The sequence below is a fragment of the Punica granatum genome, chromosome 1 (genome assembly GCF_007655135.1).
Source record: "Punica granatum isolate Tunisia-2019 chromosome 1, ASM765513v2, whole genome shotgun sequence".
Taxonomy (NCBI): Eukaryota; Viridiplantae; Streptophyta; class Magnoliopsida; order Myrtales; family Lythraceae; genus Punica; species Punica granatum.
The window spans coordinates 16,150,487-16,169,148 of NC_045127.1; the positions used below are offsets into that span (position 1 = coordinate 16,150,487).

At 35.9% G+C, this 18,662-nt stretch overlaps 1 protein-coding gene and 1 long non-coding RNA gene across 2 annotated transcripts; one reads left to right on the plus strand and one right to left on the minus strand.

Moving 5' to 3' along the window:
- Nucleotides 1-1,211: 1,211 nt before the first annotated feature.
- On the minus strand, nucleotides 1,212-3,056 carry LOC116193030 (pathogen-associated molecular patterns-induced protein A70). Its single transcript, XM_031521759.1, has 2 exons — nucleotides 2,291-3,056; nucleotides 1,212-2,025 (listed from the first exon to the last, which is right to left on the minus strand). The coding sequence occupies exons 1-2, from the start codon at nucleotides 2,960-2,962 to the stop codon at nucleotides 1,708-1,710; spliced, it is 990 nt and encodes a 329-aa protein (XP_031377619.1). The 5' UTR covers nucleotides 2,963-3,056; the 3' UTR covers nucleotides 1,212-1,707.
- A 13,677-nt stretch (nucleotides 3,057-16,733) lies between these two features.
- On the plus strand, nucleotides 16,734-18,392 carry LOC116193158. The gene is made up of 2 exons (XR_004154211.1): nucleotides 16,734-17,705; nucleotides 18,183-18,392. It is a non-coding gene; the product is annotated as an uncharacterized LOC116193158 (long non-coding RNA).
- Nucleotides 18,393-18,662: the final 270 nt, after the last annotated feature.

Genomic DNA, 18,662 nt, shown 5'->3' on the forward strand with positions numbered 1-18,662 from the left:
TGCCCACCCCACAATGAGCAACATAAAGACCGAACATGGTTAGCTTCTTTACCTTTAGATTTTTATTAGGCATGGTTTGATTCCACTTTGGACCAAATAGAACTGTTTAGGTTTTTTGGACCCGAGCCGCTAACCGAACCACTGACATTAACAAGTCATAGTGAAAAAAGCAAGACGAGACAAAAGGAAGACACAACATGAAAACATGAGAGCCACTCGCCCAATAGATATCCCGTGGACTAATGGGACATCTGATGAATAGAATCCACAGCCAAAAATTCTCATCTGATTCTTCTCTTTTCCCTGTCTGAACTGATCAGAAAAAATCCATTGGCAAAACAACAAAGGCCTGCACATACTGATAAAGGCAGATGGGGACTGGGCGATCTCGGGTTAAATTAGTGTTCCGGGAACAAAGCTCCTCCATAGTTTATCTGCGGTGCAGTTGGCCGTCTCATGGTCAAAACCGTAAAGTGAGAATGTCATTGAAGGGGAGCACAAGCCGACGGAAATGAATGAAGCCAATGGAATGAGGTGCGAAGCTAAACCGGAATCTGATAGCTTCTTGTTCTACTAACAAAGAGGAATATTGCACATGCTCAAGAATACACAAAAGAATGGGAGCGAGATTCAAAACCAAATATCCTCAAGGAAGATTTCATCATATGTAAACCAATCACCTATATTCTGCATTCAAGTCGAACATATAGTACAGGGTACAGGCCAAAAACGAGGTTGCACAATCTCTATTTTGTTCGAGAGAAACTGAACATGCATTTTCCATGAGGAAGACGAGCCTGGAATGATGAATCTATTGCTAGCCTGAAATTGAAAGAAAGGGTAAAGAATTCAGACACAACAGAGGAAAGGGAACAGCGTTTACCCACAACTCCCTTTCCTTTTCACCACCACAAAGAAATGCACAAAGAAATTGCTGAACGAGGCAAATTCAGTGGCTCCTTTTGCATCCTCCCACGACACAGAACGCAACAGCATCAGATCAGAATCGAAATGGCATATACTCCAATGATTTTTCTATCCTATATTGATCATTCATGCAACTACCTCACAAGCAAATGACAGCAAATCAAGTAAACTAGCAATGTGGTTCACTTCACGGCAGAGAATGCTATATCAAGAATATATCTTCCCAATTTACATCACCTACTACAGAGGCGTTCACATGTCTGACTAATATCAGAATTCCTGCATTGCACCAGAATGATTCACTTACTTCAATAGCATATCATCAAGCAGTAACAACAAATCTCAACAGCACTGCTACAAATTGGACCTGTTTTCTTGGGTAACCTACAGATTTAACCCAACAAACCAAAAGGAAACGACCTGTCTCCCTCTCCCTCAGTGTTGCTACCTACTACACCCTCCATCTACCATGTCCTCCTCTTACCATATAATGCAATGAACAGTCTGCAGCTTACGAGATCAGCAGTGCCAACTCCGAATCAAGAAGGCAATAGTCATCATAAACTAGAACTGGATGTTCAACCAAAAACGTAGATACGGGACCAAGTTCTTTGATCTAACCTTAGGGAATAACTAAACAAAATTTAAAAAAAAAAACAAAGAGAGGAAAAAGAAAGCCTTATACTTTCCAAGCATTAACATTGACATCCAAAATACACAGAATGCTAAGGAATTCATTCATCCACAGAACAAAACGAAACACCTTCGATTTTGTTCTGATCATCTACTGCTTCCTCTATTTACCATGTCCTTATACCTCGTGATGGAATCGATCCTCTGCAGCTTCAGCTGCTGCTTGAACCTGTTGATGAAGTCATCCGCCTTTGCATCAACTTCCCCTTCCCCCTCTTCCTCATCATCATCACTGACTTTAGCCTTCCCTTCCCTCGCGCTAAAAGGTCTGACTCTCTCTACAATGTCGTCCTCCTCAAAGTGTGCGAACGCAGATTTTGCGCTTGCAGACTTCTTCATCTTCTTGGCTAGCTTTGTGGGAATCTCCCCTGATGCTGGCTTCATATCGGATTCGGTCCTCAAAACCTGCAACCAGAAAGAGTATCGAGATTATGTTTCAGAAAGAGATGAGTGTTCATTTCTGGGTCCAAAAGTTTCTCAATTTTTCCAGAAATAAAAGGGTGGGTTAGAGAGTTGTGGGGGGGGGGGGGGGAGGAGATCGGGAGATTTAGATCTCCATTTCTTAGTAAAATTGGGAGAAATCTCCAACTTTTTTAGCAGTGACGAAGTCATTGTCCTCATTATTTTTGCAGGGGAAATGCAGACAACAGAACAGAGGAAAATTGGAGACCTGATTGCCCTTCAACTGGCCGTAAATCTCATCGAAAGAGCTACGCTCTTCAAACTGGTCGTGCCCTTCAAGCTCTTCTCCTTCCTCTGGCTCTTCTTCCGCCTCCTTGCCGGCTCCAGCTCTGAACCCTTGCTCCCGAGCTTCTTCTTCCTCGCGGGCATCCTCGAAGCTCAAGTGGGTTCTCCTAGCGAGGGGCTTCTCGAGGCTGCGGTTGCGGTTGCGGTCACTGGTCGGAGGGGAAGGAGCGGCGGGCTCCGGAGACGAGTTGCCGGAGTAAAGGCTGAAGGACCTGAGCCGCTGCAGCACAATGGAAGGAGATCTGGCAAAGAAGGGCTTGGGCTTCTCCTCACCGTTCTCGTGCACCGTTTCTTGCAGGGGAGCAGAGCCGTAGCTGTCGTCGGCGTAATGGGTCTCCGTCGGCGGGGATCTGGGGGAGTAAAAGTTGATAGACTTGAGCCTCTGCAAGACAGATGGAGATCTCTGGAGATTCAGAGGGATTTCTTGCTCCTGCTGGGGGTTCTCTTCCTCAGGGTGATTGGGCTTGTTGAGGCTCGAGGTTAGGGCAATGGTGGCGATCATGAGGTTGAGGAAGACGAAGAGGACGGTGGGGGTGAACCAACTGTTCATGGTCGCCCATACTGAAGGGACTAAGCTCACCGACTCTTCAAGCATGGCTTCTAGATATCTCTGTCTTCTTCCTGAGTGAGCTGGAGAAAAGAGAGGCAGAGTAGCAGAGCAGTGTTGGAAGGGAAGAGGAAACAGTGGAAGTGTTTGGTCGGTAAATAATATAATATTTAATTTTAGAGTTAATTGTCATTTTAATTCCTCTAATTTTTTTGCCATATTCCATCTTACCTACCTCGATCTATCACCTTCCGCCAAATCCATTGATGGAACCGTAATGCCCTCCGATGTGGAATCCGACATTGTTAATGATGGAGTTTTTAACGCCAAAAAAAGAAAAAGAAAAAGGGGCCAAAGTCTCACATGTCATTAAAATGGGAATTTTTCATCCTCAGTCCCTTAAAGAGCATCTCTCTTCCTCTTATATTCCTGTCGTTTAAGAGGTACAAAGGCAAAACATAGTTATTTTGTTAACTTCTCCAAATGATATGTTTTGTTTTTCGCATAAAAAACTCCATTCGTTCAGTCATGTAGGATTCTACGTTGGACGAGCGTCATTGTTCCATCAATAGATTTGATGATCAGATCGTTTTGATTGAATTGATGGCAACAAAATTAGAGGTACTAAAATGAGGGCTCGACGATTTTATGAGGACCAAAATGACAGTTAACTCGTAATTTTACCAAATCGATTAAAAATACTTACTACATTCGCACGAAACTTTTCAACCAAAATACTAAAAAAGTCACCACAAATAACTTTGTTTGATAATGGAGTGGAACTTCACTCCGTTCCAACTATAAATAATAATATTTATTTAGTATTATAATGATTGTGTTGTTGAATTATAAGAAAAAATGAAAAAAAAATAATGAATAGTAGAGAGAAAGTAATGATTGTATTTTGAATTATGAAAAAAATAATGAATACTTGAAAAGATCTAGTATTAAAAATTAAATTAAATTGTTAAAAAATTGAAGAAAACAGAAAAAGTAATAATTATATTGTTAAATTGAAAATAAATGAAGTTAAGTGGAGTAGAGTTAAAAAAAACTCTAAAACCAAATATAAGGTATTGGGATCAGACTAATTATAGTTTCAATATTTTAAATTGCGAAAGTTAGTATTTACAAGTACCTATAAAATGCTAAACATTTCAGTCATATTACTAAATATTTGGAAATTTTAGTACTTGGATTACTGATTTGGTGTTAAAATTGGACCGATATCAGTACTTTTAATTTTCAATATTAGTATCTTTTTCATATTTTCAAAACCCTATATTTGAATTGGAATACTCTAAATATTTGAAACTTGAGTACTTCGAGGGCTAATGTAGTGTTAATATTGAATACATTTAAGTGCTTTTAGTTGTTCAACTGGTATCTTCTTATCCTTTCAAAATACTAGAACTTTAAACTAAATTTTTTGAAAATTGCACTACTTTGAATACTATTTGTACTGGTATTAGGTCGAATTTATTTTTTAGTTATTAAGGTTAGTATTTACGTGTACTTACAGAATACTAAATGTGGAACTTGAAAGATGCAGTACTTCAAGTACTAATAAGTACGTATTTACAAAACGTTTGAACCAACATGTAAGTATTTGGAAATTGCAATGCATCAAATAATAATTAAGCATTAACATTAAACAGATTTTAGGATTTTTAGTTGTTAAAGTTAGTATATACTTATAAAATGCAAAAACGTTTGAATTAAAATACTAAACATTTAGAATTTGCAATATTTTAAATACTAAAAAGTACTAAACAATTAAACTAATATATCTGTGTAGTTAAAAGAAAATTGAAACATGCGCTTTGTCTGATATTTTGAGGTTAAAGAGTTACTGTAAGGAGGGGATTAATGTATGCTTACAGAACAGTTTTTTTTTTACATATTTTGATGAAATAAGATTCATTGGTCCTCAAAAATATATGTATATATATCTAAGTAGTTATACACTGGCTAAAGCTAATGTTAATTGTTAATATATGGCCGAGCCACTCTAACTAGAAGAAGGTTTAGAAATATAATTTTCTCTAGAATGGAGAACAACAAATAATTCTTATATGGCAAAAACTATGATTCTATGTACTTTTATTAGCTTGTGCAAGATCACGTACATGCTCCAACTAATGTTCTATTGTGTCGGCGCTCTTTTATCATCTTTTTCTTTTCTTTTTTAAAGGCAACAAATATATTCCTTTGTTAAAGGCATCGTGTCTCCTAATTTTTTGATTAAGTGTCATTTAGATTATTTTTTTTAAATTGAATTAAAAACTCTCGGTTCAATAGGGGCCGAGAGGGTTTAATTGTTTTTCCCCCCTTATCGGTAGAGGGTTTAATTGTTAATTGGCTGAAAATTGTTTAATTTCATTGACTTGGGCTTGGGTCTTTAGGGATTAAACTCAAGAATTGATTAATTGGTTCATGTGGCCTAAATGAAATTTAAATCTGAAGTGCTCTAGATCTCGGGCACATAGGAATTAGAAGTCAAATTGGTTTAATAAAATTAAATGAAATTTAAAGAATTGAATGGTCGAGTCTGTCATGTTGAATTGCGTTTTGGCCGAAATGATTTTTGTTGTTTAAGTGTCAAACCATGTGTTTGCTTGATCAATTAAAGTCCAATTCGGTTAATATCGTACACTCAGCTCTTAAATCATGGGAATCGGCCCAATCAGCAATTAATCATCTACTTACAAGAAAATCTTAGGCTTAATTGAGGAAAGGTCCAATTGATCCTGTGAGATTAGGGCTCATAGAGTTGGGGGTTAATATTGATTAAATCTTCACTTGGTTAAAATTGAAATCAATTGGTTTAAATTGTCCAATTTAAATGAAAATTGGTTAATCGAGACTAAAATAGGTTAATTAATTCAATTTGACATTTAATTCGATTGTAATCGATTGTAATCTTGCAAGTAAATGTGGACCGAGGCTTTCACATGCCCAATCTTATGAATGTACAAGACTCAATTTAACAATACAATTATTATCTTTTTATCTTTTTCTTTAATTTAATTGTAAATCCTCTTGCATACTTTTTTTAATCAATTTTTATAATCAACTTTTAATAATAAATCATCTATCTACTTTCATATTTATACATACATATTAATTTTTTAATTTTCATCCACTTTTATATTTATATATACAAACATATATATTCTTACACATTAATATATTTGTCAATATTTGCAATCATTACATAAAATTAAATTGAGTTGGATCATTATCCAACTCGAAAACCAAATGCAAACATTACAACACTACATAGGTAAATCGACAAGTTGGGATCAATTTAAACAGTTTTTGTTCCCCTTAAATAAGAAAATTCATGCTAGACTAATGTTAGTTGTATGCCTTAGAGCCGATGCATGTAATTGGATAATTGCTATTTAATGGCAAAATATTTATTTTGTTATTCATAAATTATTTATGTTAATAGAGTAAGTCCATAAGATACTTGGCAGATACTTCATTCACAAAGAGTTGAGAATACGAGCGACGGAGTATTCTGGTACATGTTTTTTTAAACCGTTCGCATCGTAGAAATGTTAGCTGGGCACTATCATTCCGGATAGACCGTCACATTTGTCTGTATCAATGATTAATATGAAGATATTGATGAAAATTGAATAACGAGTCTCATGCTATTCGATATTTAATATCTAGACAGACATACGGACGCCCTAGAGTGACGAGTTGAGTTCCACGCATCAAGCTACAACAGTCTTAACAGCTAATTCTAAGTCCGAAGGGGTAGAAGGGAGCATGTCCTTGAAACTTTTCATTCCAATCGAGCAACAGGAAAGCTTGCTCTAGGCTGCCCAGTGCCCGGGAAAGTTTTCGGTGCTTGTAACCGGCCTTGGCTACATGACAGTCTCCCTCCCCCTGACATGTGTCTTCCACTAAGAAGAATGGGGTCCATTTAAATTAATTTATCACATTATGTCCTAGGGTTATCACAAAATTCTAATTTTGTAATAAACTCCATTGAAACAAAGTGATAACAACTTAAAATGAATGAATTATCACATATAGTGTTGTAGTTATCTCGTGAAAAAAGTTTAGAGATAAGCCCAATTTCACAAGAGATAGTAAGATCAATTTGTACTACGTTATCACATATTATTCTATAGTTATTATCATGTTATGATTATGTAATAAGTCTAGTTCAAGAAGTGATAACACCCTATTTGAATTTTATTACCACACATTGTACTGTAGTTATCGTGATAAACATATTTTGCTATAATCGCATAGTAAAAGGTGATAACTAGTCTTCAGTCTCTCTCTTCCATTTTTAGTGAAAGAGACGTGTCGCCCAGGGAAAAAAAAAGTCATGTAACCAGCTTTGGTTACATGACAAGGAGGCAAAAGTTTCTCCAAGCGCCCAGCTTTTTCCAACGCTCAGTGGCATGAAGCTCTGGATGGGCATTGCCATACTTGGGCTAATTGGGTCACAGGCAAACTGTCTAGGTTCTGTCATTTAAGTTGAAACATATTAGCGTATGAGGGAAACAAGCTGCTTGAATAGTTCCGAGGGAACACAATGTTGGACAGGCAGACAGAATTTTACAAACACTTAGGGCATGTTTGGTTCACAAGTTTAAATAGGGAACGAAATAACTATTCCGTACGTAATAAGTTTTCCGTCATTTGGTTCAACGGAATACGGAATAACTATTCCGACTCGGAAGACTTACCCGGTTTATATGCGGAATACGGGTGCCCCCAGCACGGTCCGGATTGGGATTTCTAGATCCAGAAATGGACGCGATAGGACAAAAATACCCTTATCTTCTTTCACTAATTACAATCGCATGCCATCCCATTAAATACTTGCAGAGTGCTCGACATTTCCCTTTCGGAAGAACATCTGAAACCCTAGCAGAGCTCCAGCTGCATTTTGTCATCTATTCCTCTCGTTTTTTCTGTCGATTCGTCCGTCTCGTAGAGGAAAAGGGTTGCGGTGTTGATCTCCGCCACTCCACTGCCGGTAGGATTAAGTCGGAGGAGAGACGGAAGCTCGCGGACCTCCTTGAGCCGAAGAAGCAGCAGGGCCTTTGCAACAACGTCAGCCGCCCGCCACGTACCTCCAAAGAACTGTTCCTTTCCTCTGTGAGATTCTTCTTCATCGTTGTCTTCGTCTAGTAAAAATCCCATTTTCCTTTACAAATTCTTAATCTTTTGATTGACTGAATCGTTTTTTTTTTCCTCCATTAGCATCAATCATCCTTTGCTAAGCTTATCTCTCTCTCTCTCTCTCTCGAATTGAAACCACCCCCCTTCCTTTATCTTGTTCGTTTTCTGCAAGCAACAGCGAGCCACCCTTACTGTTCTTCTTATGCTTTTAATAATTGAAATAATTTTATTAAATGTCTATTCATTGTTAATTATTTAATTAGTAAATAAATTATAATGTACGATAATTTTTAATTGTAATAGAATATGTTTTTATTAAGATAATTTTTTATTAATTCTTTAGATAATTATGGTTATTAAATTATTAAAATAATTAATTTTATTAAAAAGCACAATTTTCATTAATTTAATTTAAAATTTTATTTTAAAAATATTTACTTTTAAATTATTTAAAATGTTTATTTTTTATTAATTATAAAAATTGACATTAAAGTTATCTATTTATCGTATAAAACCCATTAGATTTAGCATGAAAGACATTTATGTCTTTTTACCCCATTTCTGTTCTTTTCATTTCTTATTCAAGCCAATCAAACATCAGAATTATAATTCTTAGTTTTGATATTCTCTCCAACCAAACAAAAAAATTTCATCAGAATTTCTATTTTATTCCCTATCTATTTAATTCCAGCGACCCAAAAGTAGCCTTAGTAGACAAGTTGACAATGGGTTTTCTATAGGGAAAATTACAGTAGTGGTCCTATATGTTTATCATTTTATGATGTTGAGTCCTACAAGTTTAACTTTGAGAAATCCAGTCCTAAAACTTTTGTAAATGGGCAGTGTTGGTCCTCTCTGTCACGGCCCGTCACTTAGTTGTCGACATGGAGCAAATGCCATGAGATCCAGGACATCCATGGGTATGGGGAGCTTTGGGTTTTTTAGTTATGGGTTTCGGAGCTTCGGGTTTTCCGTTGGACTAGGGTTTTCGGATAAAATAAGGCCACATATACAATAAACGGCCACCTGGAATGAATTTCACGGCGTTTGCTCCATGTCGGCGACTCAGTGACGGGCTGTGATAGAAAGGACCAACGTTGCCTCATTTGTAACTTTTTAGGACTTAATTTTTCAAAGTTAAACTTTTAGGACTCAATGTGAAAAAATGACAAACATATATGACTACTACTGTAATTTTCCCGTTTTCTATATGTTAACAATTGAAATCAAAGAGTCTGTTCTATCTTTGGCCTTCCAGTGGAATATATGTAAGGATTTGATCAATATAGGTATGAGTATCGTTGATTGATAAGGTAAAAGGGTCTCTCTGTAGAACCTTGTAAGAACAACTATCCCTTTTAACATTTACATGGGAAACTTATAGGACTTATTTGATTGCAGAGGATTCGTCAAGGAAAAATTGGAAGCTTTCCAACTTGGTCTGGAGGCAGCCTTTGTTATACTACAACTTCCGTCTTCTTTCGATTTCCTAAAGAAACAGAGGGAATATTTCATCCTTCATTGGAAAATACAGATTCTAAAGCATAATTTCCCACTTATTTCCTGCCTTTTTGGTATATACATCTAGACTTGGAAGATATTTAGAAAGTATCATTTGTAAAAAATTCTGAGACCACATACTTTTGAAATACAGTGGTACAGATGTTATTGGTTATATATTATGCAAAAGATGAAAATAGATAACGGAATGAAATTTGTATTAGAGTGTTTTTCATATGAATTAATATACTTGTTTAGATATGTTTGATTTCCACTTCCAAATTTACTATTACTAGTAAGCAATCACGTGCGTTGCACGTGAAATACGACTATGGAAGATGCATCACAATGATGAAAGATATTTTCAAGAATTGGCTAAGTTTAGACTTCAGAGAGGTCCAAAACCTTTACTCAGGGAATTTAAGGAGGGAAATATATAAGAACAGGACTAAGAAAATGAAACAGAGCTAAGAGAAGCCTCGATAGATTACCTGGAGCAAAACTTGAACAAATCTAAGAAACAAGTATTGATGGACATTACAACAACAAGCAGAAATAAGTTAACCAATAAAATACAAGATAATTCTCAATCCTTAGAGTAAAAGACAATGGCCCCCAGTATGAAATATGAAAACCCGCGTCTTATACATCCAAACTAAATTAAAAGAAAAATAGAGCCAAGTTAGACTGATCAACAATATCAACAGTCAGCATAGATCCCCCCCCCCCCCCCCCCCCCCCCCCCCCCCCCCCCCCCCAACAAAAAAAAACAAGTTATGACTTCAACAAAAAAAGTCAAAGTTAGTTTTCACCTTGATCTTGCTTCTCAATTATGCGACCAAGTTCCTATTTTGTTGGTGAAGGTCATGAATGATTCACCAAGGGATAACTACAACCAATCTCTGATCATTAGACATCACAATGTAGATTTTGCCTGCAAGAAAGTTCAGTTAGCCTTTTTTTTTTTTTGTTGATATATGATAAGAATTCATTTATGAGTGAAGAAAGTACACTGGGTAAACAAAGCATCTCATCGTAAATTATTGAAAGAAAAAAGAGAATAAAAAACATAAAAGCAAAAGGGATCTAATTAAGGACACAAATCGAATAAAGAATGGAAAACTCTGTGCATGGCAAAAGCCAAAGATCTAGATAAAATAAAGTTTTGAAACATAGAAGAGACCAAATTCTCAAAAACCTCAAAAGTCCTTTGATCCTTATCTGACCAGATTGGCCTAATGATGAAGAAAGAAATGGAACTCCACAACTTCTTGAGGCTACGCCTCGAAGTCAAAATCCTTCCTCAACATCCCAACCAGCCCAAATAAGCATTCCTTAAAGGTATTATGTTCCTCCAGGTAATTTTCACAGGAAAAAAAGAGGTCCTCTAATAAACCAGATTGTCATAAAAGGATTTAACAGAAAATTCACCGCTTTTTGCCAACTCCCACGGCATATGTACAGTTCCATCGGCTTTTTCATTTTTTTTTTCCGATAAGTTGTTCACTGATACCAAAACAATATGTACAACGTGAAAAATACACTAAGCATGTTCGTAAAAGTACTATCAGTGGAAAAAAATAGACTAATTTTTCATATGTTCGGATTCATAATAATAATATATTCATGTAAGTATGCCTATATAAAATAAATTAGGATCTGTTGTCTTCAAGGATAAACACAATATCTTCATTAATTTGCTAGTTATATAAAGCGTGACGATATTGCTCAGTGAAGTCCATATATGATTGAGAAGTAACCATAAGATAAACGGGTACAAAAGAATAATAATACCATAAAAGAAAAAACACACACAGTACCTTTACTTATTGTCTCCCCCAATTATACTAAGAAACATAATAAATTTAATTAACAGCCAAGAAATGGGTTTAGTTAAGTAAAATCATATCGCTCGACATCAGATAATATCATAAGTGATCCCTTTGAAAACCACTTACTTTCAAGTTCAGAATATGCCCAGCCATGCATCAGCAATCTCGAGGATGGACTTGCATTCGCCAGCATCTTACAATGGAATGAAATCTTCCATCCGCATCACCGTCAGCTCAACTTGCATCCTGCTGCACATTTAATCAACTTCATAATTACAAGCTTCTTCACTATGAAATAGTAAAAAAAAAAAGGGAAATTTAAGTAAAAGAACAAATTTGATATGAAGGAAAATTTTAAGAATAGGCTATCTTCAACGAAGTTACAATGTAAACCATTTGTTAATTGATTTGTTTGGGCATGCAAAGGCCAATATATTAAACGCAAGAAGATCATGATGTGACATATAAGCACTGGAAGAAAAGACCAGTTGGAAAGCTGATTAACAGAAAAAAATATAAAAAAGAGGCACATTCAACTTTTTTAATCATGCAACAATGATTATCTTTGAGGCTTTCATCACTTCTTTTTTTGTTATACATTTTCCTATCACATTCCCGAGTTGGCACTGTTATGTATCAAACAGCCCAGAACCCCATATGAAATCGGGAAAACACATGTCGTTATAGTTATGATCCTTGATTTTGTGGACCTTACTTTGTTGTCTGTCTTGAAATTCAAGCCTCCAATCTGTTAGAGAAACCTTTATAAAAAAAAAAAAAACAGTTCCAGAAACCAAATGTCAATTATAAATATATAAACAGATTTCATGGATTGAAAACTCATTTTAAATATAAAAAAAAAGACGAAAATTATAAGTTTCCTTTTATCTATTTCTACAGTTAAGGACTTACTCAAACAATAAATAGGATCACTCATCGGAAAAATTAATCAGGATCGAACATGAAAATGAAAAACAAGGATGTCGTAAAGAGGACATTTCTTATCCCAAAGATATCTCGTGTCAATGGCCTTAGTTGATGACATGTTCGATTGATGTAATCATGATTCACCTAGAAGTGCTTCGATGATTATTATATATATAATGGTGTATCCTTTCAATTAGAAAATTCGAGTCTAATAATTCAGTTTTAACACGCACATTTTATGGAGCATCTGGTACGTACAGTGATAAGGAATGGCCATCCCGCGAGTGAAACACAAACTCATGGGCTGGAATGGAGGGAAAAAAGCTTTAGTAAAAGTAGTGTGAAAACCGGTGTAAGCAAAGACAACAAAAAGAACTTACGTGAACAGAAATAGATCCAATGACAGAATAATGAAAGGCGAATTTCATCCAACGACTAACGTAAAGTCGAACTCTGTCCACCCAGGGAGCCAATGAACGCACTGTCATTAATAGCAAATGGAGCCAATGAACGCACTGTCATTAATAGCGAAGGCTGCCCATGCGCTAACATGCAAGGCAAAGGCAGGGCGGGACGAGGAAAAGTGCCGACGAAGGGAAGCATGCTTGGAGTAGCCAAAAACAGGGAAAAAGAAGAAGAAAAAGGCAGGGTTTAATTGAACATGGGAAGAACTGTAACGCCGTTCTACGAAAGAAATGGTATCATACCGGTAAGCAAGATACCTTATGAGCAGTGACCGGACGAAAGTGAGAAAGGACAGCAGGGAAAGGTGGAGCACAGTCAGAGACAGATTCAGAGTGGATCAAGTTTCGGAGGAAAAGAAAAGAAACATAACGGAGTGGGACATGCAGCAGAGAAGGGGAAAGGGTAAGGGTGGGAGAAGGGAGAACTGAGTGGGGTTGCGAGGGACTGTGCAGTTTTTTTTGGGCATTGAGGGGCCTGCCGTTGAGGTCAAAGAATGGTGAAATATATATATATATATATCTAATTGAAACCGAAAAGGCACGAATTGGATCTCCACATGTGAAAACAGGCAACTCAAAACACGCTATTGAGGTTCACATTTTTTATATAAAGGGATAGATAACTTGTAGAAGTAGTTAGTAATAATATCAGTTTTCATATATTTCAACCGTATGATAACCACGTTCGAAGACTCTGCCTCTTGTATTTGGAAATTACTATGCAGGTACGACTTCATGGAGAAAGATCTCAGGTCTCTAAAGTGTGTTCCCAAATTCTTATCGCTTCTTAACGAGTGAAAAGCAATGGATGCAGATCATCCATGTACATCATGGTCGTCCGAAAAAAAAATTATTATTTTATGTAACAGCGTGGTAAATGCATATTGAATTATTCTAAAGCTGCTTGATAATAAGTCAATGACATATATGAATAAATTCAACTTGAAAATATGTGATGTTTTAATCGAAAAATAAATGCAACCAATGCACGTGCTATTACACTAGTATTATAAAAGTTAGAAAACTGAAAAATTGCAAATCTATTTGGGAAAACTCAAAAAATCGAAAATTTTTCCTTGAGTGGTCTGTACATTTTCAAATACTATCCTGAGCCCACCTCAGTTATCCTTAAAACTAATAACAACACTTATACGCAAATTTTTTAATAGATAATTAATGTGTATAAACTGTTCTAAAAAATTTTATCTGAAGTGAATAACTTAAAGCTTGCACGCAAATGCCCGTTTGTGTAGTTATAATAAGTAAAAAGATAAAGTACAAAAATGAACTCACGTCTCCTGTACATAGAATATTTGGTACATTAAAGATGAAAAAAAATCACATAAATCAAGGAATTTTTTCAATTATTAAAAGAACTTATAGTTTTTCTAAAAACTTTAATGATATATTAATATGTGCATATAGTATGACATAAGTATCTAAAGTCCATTGGATATAACCCAGAACAAAATACATCTAATTAAAATTGAAAGGTCAATACCGAGGGATAAGGGTCAAAAAATTTAGCTCATGTGATCGATCACATCATTGTTCCTCAGCTTTTATATATTATAATTAGGTCTAGTCCTAGGTATAATTTATAAATAGATAGATTTTTGTTATATACATATACATATGGAGAAATTATTTAATTTCTCGAGATTGAGTTATATTAAAAATAAAGTTTCAATATTAATTTTTAAAACAATAATATTTATGTAAGATCCGTTTATTATTAATTTGCTACTTTAATATAAAACTAATAGTTATGATTGTATTAAAATTGAAATATTTAAATATATGAATTTCTTTTTTAAAAAGTTAATTATCTAAGCAATGGAGAAGACACTAAACCACAATCTGAGAGTTATCAATCAGAGCTCCCACAAGTTGCACCATACTCAACCACGAGTTGAGAGTGAGCAAATGGATCTCTCAAGTCTCGCGCTTCACCTTTTATATATTATAGATAGATTCGGGATTTCTATTATTTGATTATAAAATGCAACATCGGTTCAAATTAATTAAAGTTGTATACATTTTTTAGTATGAAATATATGCACCAGCATGTTGTTTTCCAATTGAAAGTATTGGATGCTTTTCATAAGTTAATTTTATATAACCTTAAATTATGCCTACAATTTTAATTTTTTTACAAATTTACCGGAATACAAGTTCATCAAAAAATAATGCTTGGTTATAATATTTTTTTTTAAAATATTTTAAAAAATAAATAGATTGACTATATCACAAACCCATGCATCGCATGGATAGTAGGTTAATTTGGAAGTATTCTATTTTTTTTTCCGGGATACCAGTCGTGTTACATTAATCAGTGTCTTGTCCATTTTATTATGAAGATTCTACCTAATTCAGCAAAAAAAAAATGAAAATAGGATTTTATTATTATTATTATTTTAATGTCCCATTGATGGGCTTAGATATGTTCAGCATCGCCTCTAAGGCCGTGGAGGATTGGGAAAGGGAGGTCTTCTATATGCTATGTAATGGAAAGGGAAATCTTTTGGATACAAGAATGAAGAAATTTGCCTGGACTTCATATCTTTAATACATCTGGAGGGAGAAAAACTCGAGTTTTCAGAGCAAAGAGACGACTCAGAAGCTAGAATAGTAGGTCAGATTGTTGTAAGTGTTTGTGCGAGGATTTCTCTCTTGCCAAACTTTTCTTTGAAGGCTGTTAATTGTCCTTTTTTGTTTCTTTTAGATTGAGAGATCTCTTGTAAATATTGAGAGGAGTTTATTTCGTTGTTATTCGAATTCTGTACATGGTTTTTTGGGTTGAATAAAAAAAAGCAGCCCTTATAAAAAAATTATCAAAAAAAAAGAGAAGATGTTTAACCATAAGCTGAGAGTTATCAATTAGGGCTCTCACGACTCGCACCATACTCAATCATAAATTGAGAATTAGCAAATAGAACTCTTACGCTTCGCGTTTCAGCTTTTATAATATTATATATAGATTCAGTATTTCTATTTTTTAGTATGAAATGCACCATCCATTCGAATTAATTAATGTTGTATACAACTTGAGTGGGAAATATACCATGTTGAGTGTGAAGTATACCGTTTTGAGTATCAAACCATGATGGGTACGCCTCGGTAGTATATACCATCTTTTTTTTCTTTTTCTTTTTTTTTTTCCTTTTGTTAAGTTATTAAGCAATACTTAAGCTTTAAGTTTTTCGTAATAAAATCCAAGGTACTTAATTTAGGACGGTGATTTTGTAATTGGACTTGAACTAAAGGGAGAAAGTCTTGTATGTAATGGCCTTACCACTAGTGCCAATGTCACAATCAAATAAGGATTTGCCATTTTGATTTTTTAATATATAAAACAAAAATAAAAAAAACCCATTGTTGATAATAATAATTCAAATTTGACAAAAATAATATTTTTTTATCTGACTTGTGATATAATTGTACGTAACATATCTGTTATACACTAGACCTTCTCAATAAACAGACTACGCTCTGGCCTAGAGTTGCACTGTGAAAATAAAGTAATAAACCATAAAATCTAAAGGGAAAAGTCTACTGTAGGCCCATTTAGTGCTGGGCCTAAATCAGTTCAGGCCCAACTTCTTCTTTCGCCAACTTGCCAATTTCATCTCAAGAGCATCTCATCTCAACGGCACAATATTCAAATTAAGAAGTAAAGTTGTTAGTGGAAATTATGATATCAGTAAATCAACCAAATTTGGAAGGAAACTATTTTTTCAATTAGATTAGATTAGAATAAGAAATATATATATATATATATATATATGTATGTATGTATAATCAAGGAACCCAAAGAAACTTAATGAACTAGATTAGTTTAGGTTCAATTGAGTTTTCAGATAGCAGAGTTCACATCGAAAAAAGAAACCGAAACGAACTCAGATAGTCTTGATCATCATCATCATCATCATCATCATGCTTACCATTTTCTTTTTCTCACTTCATTCACTTTTCATTCTTGTCACTCTGCTTGCTTTAATGAAGGAAGTGACGGCTGTGATTTGGCACCTGATGAAGCTAGAGCATACAGTTGAGAGTCCTTTCTCACCCCCACACGATCAGTTCCACCTGCCCGAAATCTTAGGGGCATCCACACTCCATTACTGACGTTGAGTAATGAGGACCACCAGCCCATTCGTAGGTTTCTCCAGTTGCCCGCCTCATTGTCGGGCATACTAGCAGACATCCTTGCTGCTTTTCAAGTCCTGCCCTGGTACGGTCTCACGTTTGCCGACTGGATCATCACTTCCGCCCGCCACATGGCCAACCTTCGTGGAGCCATCAATTGAGGGGCGTCCCAGTATGCAATCTCACGGCTCCTTGAATGTGTGAAAGAAGGCCGTCAAAACCTGGCGAGCCCCGATCTTGATTCCTGCCCGATCTGCCTGGATGCCATGGCTGGCTGCAACCTCCAACGTCTGTTGGAGATGCCTTGCAAGCATGTCCTCCACAGCCCGTGCATCGTTCGATGGTTGGAACCGAGCAACTCTTGCCCGCTCTGCCACTTCAGACGGGAGGATAACAACATATGATCGATCACCCTCTTAGTTCTAGAACATCATCAATCCATCGTGACTGTTTGAGTGAATGGCAGTCTTCTTCTTTTTTTCCCTTTATTGGATTGGAATTCATGCTGCAAAGTCAATTCTCATTAAATGAATGGACATCTTTACTTTCGATCTTTTCATATTAATTGGAAGCCGCACATTCCGTGATAAAAGATATTACGTTTTCCTCGACTCCTCCCGTGCGTCTCCATGTTTTCCATAGCTGCCTGCGCCTTTCAGTTCACTGCAGGTTCCTCTGAGATGCAGAAGACGGTTTGCCTTCAGTCGCCATCCCTCTGATCTTAATTAGTTTGCCATCAATTCGGCTCCACCACAGCCACAGGTTTCATCATCTTTAACTCCATCTTACTGTCGTAACTTCCATATTTAATTTCCATAGCTGCGCCTTTCACCGCAGTTGCCATCAGAATTTGACTAGAATTCAATAGAGAGATCGTGATAATTTGGATATATTTTTTTTTTTTGCCTGAACTCCGTTGTCAAACAGACTAATAGTATAATTGACTTGTCGCTAATGAATTTTAGCTTTCCGTCTTGATATTTTTGCTTTCAGCGGACAATTTGAATTGGAAGCCCGATGTTAGATAAAATAAAATGCCTGGATGAATATAAAACTGTTTTACAATTTAGATCATTTATATGTTGAATCCTGGACATGAATTGAGAGCTTGGACTTTAATCTGAAGCTGAATTAAAACAATCTGGTCTGGTTTTTTTTTATCAGTATTATTCCTACTGGCTGGAAGATCCAATAATTTTGGTTAATTCAGAAATTCACTGCACCTATTATTCTTTTCAGGTTATGGACATGACATGGTTATTGGTTGCCCGAAGTCTTTAGCGTATTTGGAATTCTACCTGTAAGACATTGTAAGAGATGAACGCTTTACCATCCTTTCCTTTCCTAATTTTCCCTTTTCTCCCTGATCTTATTTATTCTTTGCTACTCTTATTTGCTGAGCATTATTATCAATGGATGGATAATAAACAGAATCGATGATTTAGAACATAATTTGCGGACGTGGTTGCAATATATTCATGGTTTTCAGAATCATGATTCGAATCGTAGAATCGTACGATTCTACGATTCAAGGGGAGTCATCCGATTCCGATTCGGGTAGGTGAGTCGGAAAATGCATAATCGGAACTGAATCGGGCTTTGAATCGCGGAATCGGGCCGATTCTGCGATTTCGGATCCAACCCAGACACTGGCAAAGCCCAGGCCTCATTCGGGCAGTCAATGGGAGTCGGGCCGAAGCCCAGCCCATTTTCCCTGAG

What these genes read in the sequence shown, in the direction of transcription:
- LOC116193030 (XM_031521759.1), bottom strand. Translation starts at nt 2,962, where the DNA reads ATGCTTGAAGAGTCGGTGAGCTTAGTCCCTTCAGTATGGGCGACCATG. An exon ending in GCCAGTTGAAGGGCAATCAG is followed by an intron (nt 2,026 to 2,290) that starts GTCTCCAATTTT and finishes TTCTGGTTGCAG; the next exon opens with GTTTTGAGGACCGAATCCGA.